Here is a 16,413-nt window from a genome sequence, read left to right as displayed (position 1 = left end):
AGCAATAAAATGATATTGATTACGCAGCTATACCAAAAAAAAGACTATAATTTTAGATAAGATTGTATTACTCAACATAGCTTACATGTCTTTTGTGCCATTTGAGAAACAATTGAAACATCACAAACAATCATGAAATGAAACAGTGGAAGTATATCATCTTTATTTTTAAGTTGAATCCACACAAAACACAAGTGTCTAGAGACAAGAATCTAGTCATCAATTGCATAATGAGTAAGGTTGATTATATCCTCTGGCCTAGAAGGTGGATGTGTCTTGTTCCTCATTCTTAGCTCTTGATACTCCTTATAAAGGAATCCTCTATACTTTGGTGATTCCCCAATCTCTTTGGTGAATTGTGGTAATGGTTCAACCCATTTCTCTCCATTTAAGTTATGGAAGAACGCAAATGAGTACCGGCTTTTTTCTCCTTTTCTTACAACTCTATGAGATGCACTCTTGAACTTTTTGTTACTCAAGACCTTCAAAATGACAACACCACTAATGAGAGTGTGATACAAAAATACATCCAAGTATTTGGGGACATCTAACACAAACAATTGAATAGGGGCATGCCAACATTCCATATGTAGTTACACCATCTAACAAGAAATTGCTATTTAAAAGTGAACTTGTTTCTAAGGTGATTAAGTGTGTGTTCGGTATTACGGTGGCTATATCAGAATCATGGTGATCCACCATGATTTTACTGAAGCTATAAAGTGTAGTTTTTCAAAAATCACGGTCGATCACCGTGACGATACCCACCATAATATCAAACATAGGCTAAATTAACTCATATTGAAAGTTTGAAATAATTTAAAGAGTAAAACGGTCTTCATTCCATAAAAATAAAATAAAGAGTTAAAAGGCTGTTTTATTTTATTAGTTTTTGAATGTATCAAAATCAGAAAAATATTTATAAGTGTGTCTTTTGTTAGTAATATCGGGACCAAATTGATTATTAAAAGACACTTTGACCACTAAACTAACAATAAAAAGACACACTTGAAGACCATAGTGACTAGCAAAAGACGCATTTATGGATGCATTAGGTTTGGTACTTTTCGAGACTATTGTGAGAGCACATCACATACTTAAATTTCAAAAGGACTATTTAGTCTAATTTAAAATGAAGGAAATTGTTGGTTACAGCGAAAGGTAATATCAGGAGGATTTCACAAACCTTGATTTTAGTAAATATCTGCCCTAAATTACACCCACGCCCCCCTTTTTGCCGGTCAAGAAACAACTGTATTGGCTGAATGATTTATCCGGATACGCTCGGAAAAAAATTCCTCTAGACAAATAACATTGCTCTAAAATGAATTGTGATCTAATTACATGAAAATCTATTGATTTTTCAATTAAAAGTTCAAATCCTCTAAAGTTAATTACTTTATATAAATAAACCATCACTTGCTCACTTTAGAAACAAATTTATTTCAAAGAAGCTTTTCCATTTTGATAAGACAAAATTAACACAAACATTGCCTCAAAAAAATATTTAACAAAAAAAAAACATAGGATTACCTGAATAACATCACCAACATTAACCACTATGGTGCCTTCTGCAGGAACAACAGGAACCCATTCTTCATTGCTAAGGACTTCCAAACCTCCTACTTCATCTTGAAGAACTAAGGTAACACAGTTGACATCTTGATGCTCCCTGAGTCCGACATTTTCGTTGTTTGAAGCTGGAATGTAACGAAATGCCACCATGATATCCCAGCTTCTGTCATTGTTGAATTCTTTGAGGAAATTGGGAGGGAGGCCTAAACACTCATTTATAATGTTCTCTATCACCACTCCAATCTTGCTCGTTTGTGCAAATAGTTCTTCAACTACTTCCCTATCACATAATAGGCACACATTTTATGTGCACTTGAGTATTATTAGTGACAGATTTTTAATATTCAATGAATGGTTGATTAATTAGTAACTATAGTAGGATTATTTATAGCGACAAATGTCTTTCTGAATGATTCACGAAATTTCAATTAACCAATTAAATCATTAAACACTTTTAAAAAATGTAGTTGGAACATGTGTTTGTGACATCATCCTAAAATGATTTTTCACGAGGTTCAACATTCCTGTGTAAGGAAAATACTATTTAGTAATGTTATTTATAACGACAAATGTCTTCGCGAATAATTCACGAAATTTCAGTCAACTAATTAAATCATGGGAATGGACGAAATTCATGGAAGTAGTAGATTGAATTTTTAAACACTTTTCAAAAACATCGTTGAAACATGTGTTCGTGATATCATCGTGAAATGGTTTTTCTTTATGTTCAACATTACCCTATACTAACAACATTAAATTGAAGATATTTGTTCTGTAACTACAACTCATATGATAAAAATCTGTAAAGATACATTCAGACGTGAGTTTAAACCCGCAATTCCTCACTTCTCACCACTTAGTCTAAGTGAGACTATGTTTTTCAATAGCTATTATTTTATCTAATGAAGCCTAAATTATATAATATAGCTAATATTTGTAATAAACTATGATGTTAGGTTTGACACAGAAAAAAAAAATGATGTCAGGATGTGTCTTCCCACGCACATGGTTCTTCATATACATGGCTCTTCAAAGTTCATATTTGGATTTATTCTATTTCTGTGGCAGTGTTTTTAAAACAAAGGGTTAATAGTATTTTACCCTCTGTAATATAGGTCATTTTCGGTTTTATTTACTGTAAAATATTTTTTTTCGATGTCGACCTTGTAATTTTAATATTTTTGGTTTTGGACCTTCATAAATTTTGACTGTACAAAATCGAAGATATAGCAGGGGGTAAACTGAAATTTGCTAAAATTAACAGGGGGTAAATCGAAATTTGCTCAAATTACAAGGGGGTAAACCTAAATTTTCTCAAATTACAGGGGGTGAAATTTTTCATGAAGGTCCAAAACCAAAAAAATTTCATATTACAAGGATGAAATTCAAAAAAAAATATTTTACAGGGGGGAAAACCAAACATGACCTAAATTACAGAGAATTTTCTTTACTAACTAACACAACATTAATAGTTATTTTATAACAATCTAGATTTTATAATAGCTCTAATAAATTTTATATCGACTACAAAACCAACTTGTAGAGTGTGAAAGACATCTCTTTATAAATTCTTTTACAAATTCAAACAATTGACGCTCAAAACCACATTTAAATAAGTTTATTGTCCAAATAAAAATATCAAATTTTGTTTTTGGTTCCTTTATAAATTTTCAGCAAGTTTTGGTTCAACATATGTTTTCTGTCGCAACTTTTGGTTAATTTACCTTCATAAAAACTCCTATATTCTTCAAAATTTTGAATTTTTTTCCAGTCATGTTTAGTAGATTATATAAATCTCTCTTGCAAAGGTTTAAATTTTATTAACAATGGATGAATTAAAAATGAATTTCTAAATTTTTAGTGCTTAAAATTTCATATTTTGTTTTAAAAGAAAATAAATTTTTGTCTAAAAGATTGTTATAATATTCTAAATATCTCTGAATAAAAAACATGGACAAAAAATTATGATGAAAACATTTGAGGATCAAAATTTGTTGAAAATTTTTAGAATGACTAAAAAATGAAATTTGTGTTTTTGTTAGGGATCAAAAACTCATTTAACATGTGAAAAGAAAAAAATGACAATAATAAACTATGAAGCACGAACACAGACACGGACACGACACAGACACCGACACGCCGACACAGATAATAATTTGAGAAAACGATATAATTTAGTGTATTCATAAGTGTCGTGTCGGTGTCCGACACCGACACGTGTCCGACATGGGACACGCCTAATCTGAGGAGTTTCTGTGCTTTATAGATAATAAATCATGGATAAATTGAGTGATAGAATTTACCTTAACTGAGGAGGATTTTCAGGGTAAACATTGAAGTTAGATCTTGGAGGAAAAACAAGCAAGTATTCATTTTTGTCTGGTGAGTGTGATGGCTGTCTACTATAGCCAGCAGGAAGTGGAGCATTAGAAGAAGGACTGCTCTTATTCTTTTCTTCATCTGAGTAATTGAAAAATGTTTTGGATAACTCCATGGCTTGTTTCATCAAATCTAAAGAAATACCATGGTTCACAATTTGGAAGAAACCATATTCAGAACATGCTTTTGTGATTGTTTCCATGGCTTTCTTTTTATTGTCATCCTTGTTTTCTTTGAGGAAAGGAGAGAGATCAATTGTGGGAATAATAGGCTCAACCATCTCTTGCTTCTCTAATTGCTTCTCAAAGTCAACTTTTGCTATAGTATGATTTAGATTGAAGACAAGAATGGTATGGTAAGTTGGTAAACAATCACATTGGATCACCCCTTCTTCTTATTATTATTTTTTAAAATTATTAGGCTTAATAGTACTTTTGGTCCCTCTATTTTATCAATCTCTCAAAAATAGTTATCTTTTAATAAATTGATTTTTTAGTCCCTCTATTTTTACATATCTTCGTCCGTATGAAGCACGGACACTTCTCGGATTAGGTGTGTCCCAGTGTCGTACACGTGTCGTGTCCGACACTAACACGACACGGACACTTGTAATTACACTGAATTATATGATATTTTAAAATTATTAGTTGTGTCGACGTGTCAGTGTCCGTGTCGTGTCTGTGTCCGCATCCGTGCTTCATAGATCGTAACCCTTATTTTAAGTCCTAAAAATGGTTATTTTTGTTGCACAAAATATGTGATTTATTGCCTCCATTTGAATCTACAGAGAAAAAAAATCACTGGATATCAAAGTTCACATTTTTAAGCGCAAAAAATCGTAGAGTTTAAAAGTATTCTTGAACTAGTGGGGTTTCAAACAGGCATGACAGCAATACCTGTATCATTGGGTATCCGTTGGAATCCCAATTAAGGAATTTTCCGGCTTTGACTATGTTTAGATATGAGTTTGAATTTTTTCCGATTTCAAAACCCGAGAACGGGACGGGTGACAGTGATATAATATATGTACCCACTTGAACCCATACTCAAACACACCCTTGATTGTTAAAAATTAATTTATTACCCCTTTGTTCCTCCTTTTATATAAAAAGAAACTCAAACCCTAAACAATTTCACTCACGTAATCCGTGTTTATCAATCGACAATCACTCGAGTTTTCTCTCTTTTCTTTCCACATCTCACACTCTTGGTCTCTCTCTTCTCTCTCACCATAGCCAATTGACTTGTGTTGTTGCTGGATTTGAAGAGTGAAGCCGAAGACATCGGTAGCATTTAGAGAAAGAAATAAGACAACGTTTATGTAGCTACTTGTTTTAGCAATTAAACAATGATGTAATTTGGACTAGGTTATGTTATTTTGATAATTTGGATTATTTGTTAATTTAGAACATTGATATTTTGGCTATATGTTGATATACTATGTTATTTGGAATTGTCATGTTATAAAAATGTCATTGATGTTTAAAGGAGCAACAAAATCATTCAGTCAGGGAAATGTTAAAATAAACATATTGTTGAATAAAGTATTACAACATTGTGCTCGAGACTGAATTTATTTATTTTAATTAAAAAAAATGATTCACTACAAATACAAGGATGTGGCTGGAATACTCAAATCTGTTAGGAACGAGGATGAAATTCAATTTCACATATCGGTTGTATATAAGTAGGATAACAGATAAATATATAAGAATCAAAGATAGAAACGAAGAAGGTAAAATCTATCTCCATCAATGTTACGCCTAGGTTCAAACATTCAATGTTGTTTATGTACAATGTACATGCTTTGTGAAGACCAATGTCGGTCTAACTAACCCAGATTCCCTTTATTTTCAAAGAGGACAGAGAGATAAATACAACTAAGAATTGTTTTTTGCAAAATTATTATCATCATAAAAAAAAATCTAATATATCATTTAAATTATTTGTGTTTATTTCCCTTCTAATATATTCCATTTCTTTTTTAAAACAGGAGAATCTCATAATTCACTAAAGCTTGTGTAGCAAAATGTTACACTAGTGATATTTGTGGTGATACAATGTATGTATAAAAGTATATATTATTGATATAAAAAAAACTTGGCTCATTGTTCCAAGATATTAACATATGCTCTTACAAACGGTATAGATTCAAGAGTAAATTACAAACGCTCCTATAGCAATGCCACGTAGCCAATCTGTTGTAACCAGTCACCTTTTTTTTTTTTGTTTCTCTATTTTATTTTATATTAATTATGATTATTATTGGTCTCCATGACAGTGCAGTGTTTGTTCTTTGTGATTCCTTCATCGATTCAACGGCTACCTTTATGTTGTGGGGTCACAGTGATTAAGAGCCGGTTTGAAACACTTTTCAAAAACATTTTTTTAGTTTTTAAAAATTAAAAAATTAAAAATTCTTTTGCTACACTATTTTTTAAAATTACAGTTTTTGAAACTGTTTTAAATTTTTTAGTTTTGGAGACTAAAACTAAAAGGCAAAATTACACTTTTAGTCCCTTAACTTAATTTCAGATAACAGTTTGATCCTTTATCTTTTTTTCATTTTAATTTAGTCCTTTTTGTCCATTTTCATATGAATTTTTAAGCTTAAAATTCATGATTTTATTTTCTTATGGTCCTTCAGTCTTCAAATCTATGATCATCGTCTATGTTTACATAAAAATATTAGATTTGAAGCTTGAAAATGTATATGAAAATGGACAAAAAGGACCAAATTGAAATGAAAAAAAGATAAAGGACGAAACTGTTACCTGAAATTAAGTTGCACTAAAAGTGTAATTTTGCCAAACTAAAACATGTAAAAGAATAACTATTGTGAAAAGAGGACTTATATTTCAAAAACTGAAAACAAAAACTATTTCAAACAGGCTCTAAGCGTTGCGTTGAACATGGTGGTTTGTTTTATACAAAGAGGTGGGTTCATCTGAATTGGTGTTAACGGTGGTTTTAATTAGGAAGAACAATGGATGGCGGTGGAATGAGAACCCAAAGATTTCAGCACGAAAGAAAAAAGTAAAACCTTAAGTTAAAAAAAAAAAAAAAAAAAATTGCATTTGTCATAATGAACCGGTAGCCAAGTAAATTGTTCAAAACGTGGATGAGGTGGCCCAATTAAAAAGAGTGGGTTTGATGGTAGCATTTCTCTTGAGAATAGACGCACTACCACTTGAGAATCACACTCCACCAAACCAAAACTTCTTATAGCCTTGCTGCCAAACAATCCTGAGAGTTGAAACAAGGCTCTAGAGCTCAGTCTTAAGAACATTTGAGGAGGCCAAATTATGCATGAAACCCGCAATCTTATCAACGTTAAAAGGTACAAACGTACAACTGATTTCAGCATAGCATGTAGTTTCATCCAGTTGGCACTGTAAAGTTGTGTATGCATTATAGATTGTGATAGCAATAAAATGATATTGATTACGCAGCTATACAGGACACGGTTCAAACGTCTGGCTATTCATGACCTAGTCACCAAAGCTGGAGTGATAGATTGATTCAATCCAGCCACCTTTCTCTTTGTTCTAATTCTCACTCTTATTTGACTCTTCGGCATTGGCATCTATTGTGATAGCAATAAAATGATATTGATTACGCAGCTATACACTAAATATACTGCATTTTTAACTACTATATGGTTCAATATAGGACCAAGATAAAATCCGATGTATCATTGGTATCTTTGAAGAAGTGCACTAAAGATAAAACCAGAAATCACCTTCCAAAGGACAATAAATAAGGTTTACGCCCAAAGGGGGAAAACCAATAGCCAACCTTGGTCTTTCATCGTCCCCTAAAGACCACTAAGATACTCCTATAATAACCTTAAAATAAATAAATTAAAACCAAGTATTGCTATTTTAAAGCATTTTACACTATTCTTCTTCCTCGTCATCGTCATCATCCTCTTGATCATCATCATCTTCAGAGTCATCATCATCCTTTCCCTGCCAATGAGAACAGTTGGAACTTGTTATTTCAAAATAGAACCATAATATATATACATGTATATTTAATTATAAATGCAAGGCACAAAAGTTCAATAAACAGATTGGTTCTTAGTGAAGCAAATACATAGCTCTGGTGTCTATAAAGTAGAATAATTAAATGAAATTTAGATCTCACTTCATATTCCTGATTCAACAGACATAGTCCAACTCCTAGATGATGAGTAAAGAGAAGTAAATTCTAAACTAAGTTACATTGTAATTTATAAAGTCTAATAGAATTGAGAATAGGGTCTAAATAATCACACAAGAGCTAGCATAACCCAAACATTTACATCAAGGAGTATGTCAACCATATATTTAGACATTAATGGATCTAAGACAGTTTATAAAACTAGATATGCAGGTGGGCTTTATATCAAGTCAAAGATAGCTTATAATATTATGTTAGAGTTATGAATAGAATGGTCATAAATTTAGCTAAAAAGTAAGTTTAAGGGATTAGGCAGTATAGTCAATTGTATAGAAAACAGTTGTATGTTCAAATTCCGCTCTGCTGTAGCACAACAATAGCCTCTGTTCGACAACACTTTGTACCAAATAGCATATCGCAGAACATTAGCAGTTTGTTCAAATTACACTAAGCTATAGCACGACTATTTGAAAACACTGGTACTAGGACTGCCCAATTCTTCATAAGAGTTACTTTTGATAATATACCTAGTTGATGCCAGATCTTAGAATCAAATGACATAAGTCATTTAGCCAACCCCAAATAAACTATTTTACTAAAGCATTAAGTTTTTCCCCATTTTTCTTCCTCTTTGAATACCCACCTTGCCCAAAATTTTACCCAAATCAAGCGCAAACACAACTTACATAGTAACTGAACTTTCTAGAACGCATAACCAACATGCAACAAAAAATTGATGGGCTAAATATGCAGGTAATACTCCACGGCATTTGCTAATCACAAGTTTTTCAAAAAAAGGAAAAAAATTAATGGAACATTAATTACCGCATCACCAGCTTCATCATCATCCTCCTCTGCTTCATCAGGGTCCTCCTGTTACATTGTAATCAACTACCATTAGAGAAAGAAGTATAGAGAATGGTAGGTATTGGAGCGTAAAATGAGTTGTTTGAAAAATAAAATAATAAACGTTACTATTAAATCAAAAGTCAACTTACACTGTTGAAATAATTAAGTGGATTCGGCCATAAATCATCCTTGATCATTTCAGCAATCTACAATTTGGAATGAAAAAATTACACACAAAATTCATGCAACAGAAAACAAATTAAGGCACATCAACGATTGTTGTAATCAATAGATGTAACAAATGCAAACTCTTACAAATTTAACAAAAACTTGAAAATATATATATACCTCATCATGAATGTCACCCATTTCATCTTTCTGTTCAGTGTCACAAAACCAGGTAAAGAAACTGCATTCATTAGCACATTATAATTAATTATTTGTTCCATTTGGCATTTTCAAGAAGATTTGACAATAATTTGAATAAAATAGAGAAATGTATTTCAATAACCCAACTAGGTATCACTAATCATGAGCTCATTCATCATACACTGATTGATAAGCTTGATTACAGCCTTACTCGTGAAATAAATAACCAGAAATTATGTTAACCATACCATGTTTGTTTGGGACACAAATATAGTTCGAACCATGCAAAACTTTGGAAATTCACCCAACTTATACATGAACAACAAGTGATCTAACATATAAGACTAGTAAAGGTGCAATTTATAATTGTTTTACTTTTACTTGCTATTTAAACACTAGAAGTTCAAAAATAATTTCCTTTGTTTTTCAATGTCTTCCATAGAAACACTTTTAACACCAACCTGATATCAGAAGCAGCTCGCTTGTTCCCTTTCTTCTCATGACTAACTCCATTGGGAATGCCCTTCATGTTTAAAGATAATGTTCTACTTTTACGGTCACGTTTTAAGAAATAAAAAAAATGAAAAAGAGAAAAAGTGGATAGATGAGGAACAAACTAAAAATACCAAGTCTTACCTTGCCCTCTTTCCATTTTATGGGTGTGGCGGTAAGCTTTGTGGTTCCTTCTTCAAGGAAGGTAAAAGTCTTGACAAGTTTTGAATCCTCAAAATAGGGATTGGAGTTGAAGTTCTGGACACAAAATGTTTTCAAAAGTTATTATTCCATTAATTTAAGCAAAATACAAATTCTCAAAACCTAATCGAGATTTGCAAAACACTAATGAATTATGCACTGAAGGGAAATAGAAGCAACTCACAAATGTGATCGAATAGCCTGATTTAACATCTTTATGATCTTCCACCTCAAGAGAGATTAAATGCTTAAATATCTAAAAAAATAAATGGTCATTAGTATAATTGAATTAATCATCATATATCTGTGACTAAAGAACAACAACATTGAACAACATGATTAGCAAATCAAGATTAAAATCTTAAATTGGAAGAGTCATTTTCGAATTGTGAATTGAATTTTGTTATGAATTGTAAGACACACAATCATGAAATTTATCAAAGTAAAAACAAGTAGTAAAAATATAAATAAACTGAAGTCATAAATCAAATGAGAAGAAAAGTTGTTGGGTACACTATGTTCATACTTTGATCATTGAAATAAACCAAGATACTTCAAAACGAATCAAGATTCATCATAATAAATCAGGATTAAAGTCCAAAATAGATACACATAGGAATTGATAAAGTTCACTTCTAAACTGAAAAGAGATACAACATGCATGTATCGGAAGATCATGATACTCCCTCCAGTCCTAATTTTAAGAAACAATTGACTTTTTAGATTCATTGCTTGATTGATGTATCCAGTCTGTAATATATACCAGATACATCAACTCTTCAATGAATCTAAAGTGTCAATTGATTCTTATAAATCTTATAAATAGGACCATAGAGAGTAACATCCAAAATAGATACACATAGGGAATTGATAAATTTCACTTTTAAATTGAAAGAGAAACAGCATGCATGTATTGTAAGATCATGATAAACATATCTGAATAACATTAAGAGAGTACACTTTCAAACAATATTCTAAGTAATGGCAAATAAACAGAACCAAAAGCGAGAAGTTATGACACTAATAAACAACTCAAGTTCTTATTCATATGAAGTTATGGTAAAGCAAACGGAATAACACTTGAATAGCTATGGTAAAGTTATGACACTTAATGCAACTAAAGAAACCGAACCTTCTGATCCTCTTCGTTTAAGAGATCACCAAGAACAGGATGGCTCAAAAACTGCACAAGAATAGTAAAATATAGTAAACAAATCATTCACAGCAACAATTTAACAACTCAATAACTAATGACCAATGAAAAAACAAAAGCAAAATAAAAACATAAACTTCAACAATAAAAAACATATAGCTTACCGCAGTTAGCCAGAAATCGGGAATGGACTTGATCACATCATTGCGCTTGTCATACACAGGTTTCCTTACTTCATTGTACTTCTGCTCTATTTCAAGAACTTTATCGCTAGCCTCCTCATTGATCTGATACCATAATCACCAAAATCAAATTAAATTGCATTAATAAAGTAACAAGCAAACACTCATTCAGATTAAGTAAATGATTCCTATAAAAATCCAAACTTTCCTTTCCCGTTGACAAAAAAAAATCCACTTATTAGTTCCGATAACATTTTCTTGAGACCAAAAATGCTGATATAAAAAAAAAATGCTAAAAACTGTTGAAGAAAAAAATTTTACATACCAAAAGTGCTGGCGGAAAATACGAAAAGTGCTATTTTTTTTTTTTGTAAGACTAAACGAAATGCTGATGTTCATATGACCATTTACTTAACTAAAATTTACTTAATTAAAAACTTTTAAACAATGTTATTTCTAGGGTTCACCCAAAATTGGGGTAAATGACAAAATAAACAATGTCACATAGTATCCACTGAAAACGTTTAAACATCAATCCCAGAATTTTTTTTTTTTTTGGGTGTTTAAACATCAATCACAGAATTTGATTCCACTAAGTTTAATTACATTTTAAAAGCTTATACAAATTAATAAAATATAATTAACTAATAAAACCGAATGAGATAAATCGAATTCTACAACAGAGGAATCAAGAAAAAACTTAAAAAATTACAAAATTGAGAAGGAAAAAAAATGAAAAATTGGATACCTTTTCAATCTCATCTTGAATTTCCTGCAACTTTTCAATGGAGAGAACAAGTTCTCCGTCGATCTCTTCAGCGTTCTCACCCTTTTCAGAAACTTTCAACTTCTTAGACTTGTCGGCCACCATGGTTGAAGAAACAAAAGGTGTTGGGTTCAAACCCTAGTGGAGAGATTGGTGTTCTTTTCTTCGAGCGTGAATGAGGGAAGTGTTAGGGTTTTGGGGGTTTATATTGGAAAAGAGTGAGCGAGTCTGCGAGTGTGTCTAACAACAGTGCGCGCGTGCGGGTGTACAGAGTAAACTAATTAGCTCATGACATCTGTCTCATCTATACTTAAGTGTAATGAGCCCTTATACATGGACGACTTTAGGTGGCATATAATATATACTTTGACACTTACACACAAATGTGACATATGGCAAATGGTGACGGAACCAGAGAGTGGCAAGGGGGAGCCACGATCACCCTATCTTCAAATTAAAAATAAAAATATTATACCCTTGAAGAATTAATTTGGCAGAATTGTAAATGATACCTTAATAAACTCACTTACTTTTTTTTTTTTGACACATAAACTCACTTACTTAACTTTGCTTTATTTGTCAATTTCAACCATTCATGTTCATTACATATTGTTAAAGGGAAATGCTAAGAGTACAATTTAATGAGTCAAAAGAAGAATAATTTCGTTGTAGTTAATGCATTTGAATTTAATTTTTAGTTTTTAATTAATGGGTCTTGTTATCTAGTGTCCTGAGAGCATAAATTAAGGAATCCAAAATTATAGTTTTTTATAGAAAAAACAAAATTTTGACTTTAAAAAGTTGAATGCACAACTTTTAAGACAATTATTTCTATTTTAAATTCCTTAGCATATGCCCCAACATGTTAGCATTTGCCTTAATTAATTAAATGCACGAAATTTATGAAAAAAATTCTACTTATGGGTTGCTTAACATATGCCCTTAAGGGCACAAATTAGCATGACTCATTGTTAAATTGAGAATTAAGATGGGACCTGGATTTTTCGCAAATAACATGTTAGTTTATATTTAAAGAAAAATTAGTGCATGTATTAGTTCCGAGTCAATTATTGATGATTTCAGGCCATTTTAAAGCGTAAAGTGTCAATTTATGTATTTAAAAATCGACTTTATATATTATGTAGTTTAAATTTTAAATGATTGATTTTTAGTTTATTACAACTTAAATGAGTTGTATGCAATATGATTTATATATTTTAGTTTATTTTGATGGCAGTCACCCCAAACTTTTTTGTCTGACTCCGCCACTGATGGCAAACATGAAACTGATTTAAAGAAAAAAGGTGATGATGTGCTGCGAAATTACTAAAATACTTCTGCCATATGCGGTCGTACATGAGAGGTACAAAAAAGGGTGGTTAATCTATAATTATTCCCGGGGTAATAGTCATTTTGATCCCGAATGTGTGCCTAGTAGCCACAATAGTCCTTTAATGTATCAAAATTTCAAAATAGTCCATTATTATGCACTTCTTAAGTCAATATAGTCTCTGATATTAAAATACTTCATTAATATTGTCATATCAGTCATTTAATATACTTAGTTATTGTCGTATCAGTCCCTATAAGTACTTAGTCCTTCAATATACTTATTTATTGTTATATCAGTCCAAGTTAGCATGACATTTTTTTAACCTTTTAACCGATCTCAATTATAAACAACATTTTACCTTTTAACAAAATCAAATGCTGGAGTATCTTTATCTTAAAATAACAGTCGTTTAAGGTTTGTGCACGATTTTTAAAGAAATGATCAATTGTGTTGATTTCAATGATAAAATTAGTACCATTTACTAAAATACTTTTATGAATTGTGTTAGTGGAGTAATTAAGTTGGATGAAATTCAATTAATAAAGGTATAATAATGACAAATAATAAAGAGACAATTATTTTAAAAAGAAAGAACAAACTCTTTAAGAATTCTTAAAAAAAAAAATCAAACACATCAATTTTTCAATTTTCATAAAAACTTATTGTTTAAGGAAAGTTCTTAAAGAATGTTTTAAGTACTTTTTTTTTTTTTTTTGAATCAGCAAATTTTATTAAATAACCTAATCCTTGTTCGATCAGAGACCAGTGAAACTGAGAACACAAACAAAAGGTGCCTTATATAGGCGGAACATCCGAAAATAAACATCCTAAAAACACTCATGAGGACCACACCCACCAAAATACACGTCACCACCTAAAACAGACTCCATCACGAAATCGCCACTGAATAACGATATCCAACCATCCATCGTCACTACTCACCCCAAAATAAAAACACCCTTAAAAAATAACCCCCACTTCCTGAGAACCAAAACTGAGCCACGTCCGAAAAGCTCCTAACCGAAAGACAATTCAGCTTCCACACCTCTCGACCTCCGAAAGAAACCATAAAAAGCCCAAAACCAAAAACTTGAGCCAAAGAACCGACTCCCAATCTCGAATCAAAAGTGATCGGTCCGCCAGACTTTAGGACCAAATCAGAAGGGCACCCCTCACTCCCGGTACACCAAAGAACACACCAAATCACGCCAAGCAGAATTGTAGCTAGACACCGACTCCCGATATCGAAGCAAAAGTAGTCGGCGCATCAGAAACTAGCACACAAAAAAGAATGACAAACGACTTGATATACGGTGGTGTAAACAAGAAACGAATCAAAAGGAAAAGGCACAACTCAACGGGACTCGCTTCCTCCAAAAACCCTAAACACCTTAACAACCCCAAAAATCGCGAACAAGAGCTAGTGACGACGAATAAGGACCCGAGTAACAAAGGCAACCTCCCAAATGAATCACCTCCCACAAAACACCCGTCTCCTCACCTAAACAAAACCAACCACCCCTTTATATAGCTCCCGTCCACAAACAAGCAAAATCCAAAGCACCACAACCACCAACACGAACAAACACAACCACCACGATCCTTACGACGACAAACGATCCGGGATCTCGTTGAAGTATGATTAATCGTGAATGGAAGAGATACCACCACACTTGCAGCCGCATGAATCGAATCACACTTGTTGGAACCACCACCACCATCACCATCACGACACCACCACACAAAACAGAAAAACAGTAGCGAAATCGGACCACCACCCACCACCACCATGTCTCCACCACCACCACCTCATAAGAGACCTCCAAACGGATCCCGTGACAGATCCACCACCACAGCAGGCCTCACACCACCCGTACACCATCAAAACCACAACAACCACCTCTTATGGTGCCAACACCAATAGCTGCGCATTGTAAACTCAAGATGACCCCATGAAAGACTAAAGGTTTGAATGGCAGGAACCAAGCAAATATATGATTGAGGGAAAACACACCACCTAAGAAATACAAGGAGAACAACCCACACTAACCCAAAGTCTACAAAGAAGGTCTCCGAAACAACAACTAGGCCATGGAAATTGCAGCAACAACATTAAAAAAGTAAATAAAAAACAAACCCCAAGATCAAAAGAAAAGAGACCGTGAACAACACCAACAAATACTCACAACAACAACTCCACAAGATTAGGGACCAAACAAGAGGAAAGTCACATAATATATAAGAACCACCATGTGAACACTGTCAGCAACCAGCACCAAAATACGAAGATCTGAAAAAATGACCACTGAGCAACCGCCGTCGGCAAATTTGCACAGTATGGCGGCGATGCGGAGAATCTGTGGAAGAATCTCGTCACACCACGACACATCTAGATCTACATGGTGGATGGTGGTTTTTGGATTCGAGGGGAAAAGATAATACGGTTGTGAGTGGAAGTAATGTTTTAAGTACTTGTTAGCATTTCCATTTCATTTTATATAAAGTTTAAAGATAGTGCACTATGGGTTCAAAGTAAATTTCCACAACTAATGAAAACAATCAAAAGTGGTGTAAGAAAGTTACATAACATCACAATTATTTGAATGTGAGAAAACAAAAGAAAGGGGTTGAATTGTGTTTACTTTTCCTAGCAACAATTAACTCTTTTGAGACTCAAAGTAAAGTGCGGATAATAAAGAGTTAAGGGAAAGAAGAATGACGAGGTTTGTCCTGGTTCACCTCACAAATTGGATTTTCGTCCAGTTGCCTTGCATTTTCAAAAGTTTTTTTTTTACTATAATCAAACTTGATTACAACAATAACACTAACACAACCTAGTCTTAAATTTTCTTACCTTACCCTAAAGGATTTTTAAATCTCAAATTAGAAACTAGATATTGATCAAAACTAATTGTATTTAGTAGTAAACAAATTTAAGTATAGTACACTT

The 16,413-nt window shown here is 32.6% G+C and overlaps 2 protein-coding genes across 2 annotated transcripts; both read right to left on the bottom strand.

The window, feature by feature from the left end:
* Positions 1 to 28: 28 nt before the first annotated feature.
* Positions 29 to 4,321, bottom strand: LOC25488852 (flavonol synthase/flavanone 3-hydroxylase). The gene is made up of 3 exons (XM_024779144.2): positions 3,879 to 4,321; positions 1,534 to 1,855; positions 29 to 482 (listed from the first exon to the last, which is right to left on the bottom strand). The coding sequence occupies exons 1-3, from the start codon at positions 4,232 to 4,234 to the stop codon at positions 213 to 215; spliced, it is 948 nt and encodes a 315-aa protein (XP_024634912.2). The 5' UTR covers positions 4,235 to 4,321; the 3' UTR covers positions 29 to 212.
* Positions 4,322 to 7,560: 3,239 nt separating this feature from the next.
* On the bottom strand, positions 7,561 to 12,329 carry LOC25488848 (NAP1-related protein 1). Its single transcript, XM_013604001.3, has 10 exons — positions 12,113 to 12,329; positions 11,347 to 11,469; positions 11,162 to 11,212; positions 10,214 to 10,285; positions 9,973 to 10,086; positions 9,798 to 9,859; positions 9,316 to 9,376; positions 9,117 to 9,173; positions 8,944 to 8,991; positions 7,561 to 7,925 (listed from the first exon to the last, which is right to left on the bottom strand). Exons 1-10 carry the CDS (start codon positions 12,233 to 12,235, stop codon positions 7,854 to 7,856), a joined length of 783 nt encoding a protein of 260 aa, XP_013459455.1. The 5' UTR covers positions 12,236 to 12,329; the 3' UTR covers positions 7,561 to 7,853.
* Between the last annotated feature and the right edge of the window lie 4,084 nt (positions 12,330 to 16,413).

This window comes from Medicago truncatula, chromosome 3, assembly GCF_003473485.1.
Source record: "Medicago truncatula cultivar Jemalong A17 chromosome 3, MtrunA17r5.0-ANR, whole genome shotgun sequence".
In the NCBI taxonomy this organism is placed as follows: Eukaryota; Viridiplantae; Streptophyta; class Magnoliopsida; order Fabales; family Fabaceae; genus Medicago; species Medicago truncatula.
This window is presented reverse-complemented; position numbering and strand designations above follow the sequence as displayed.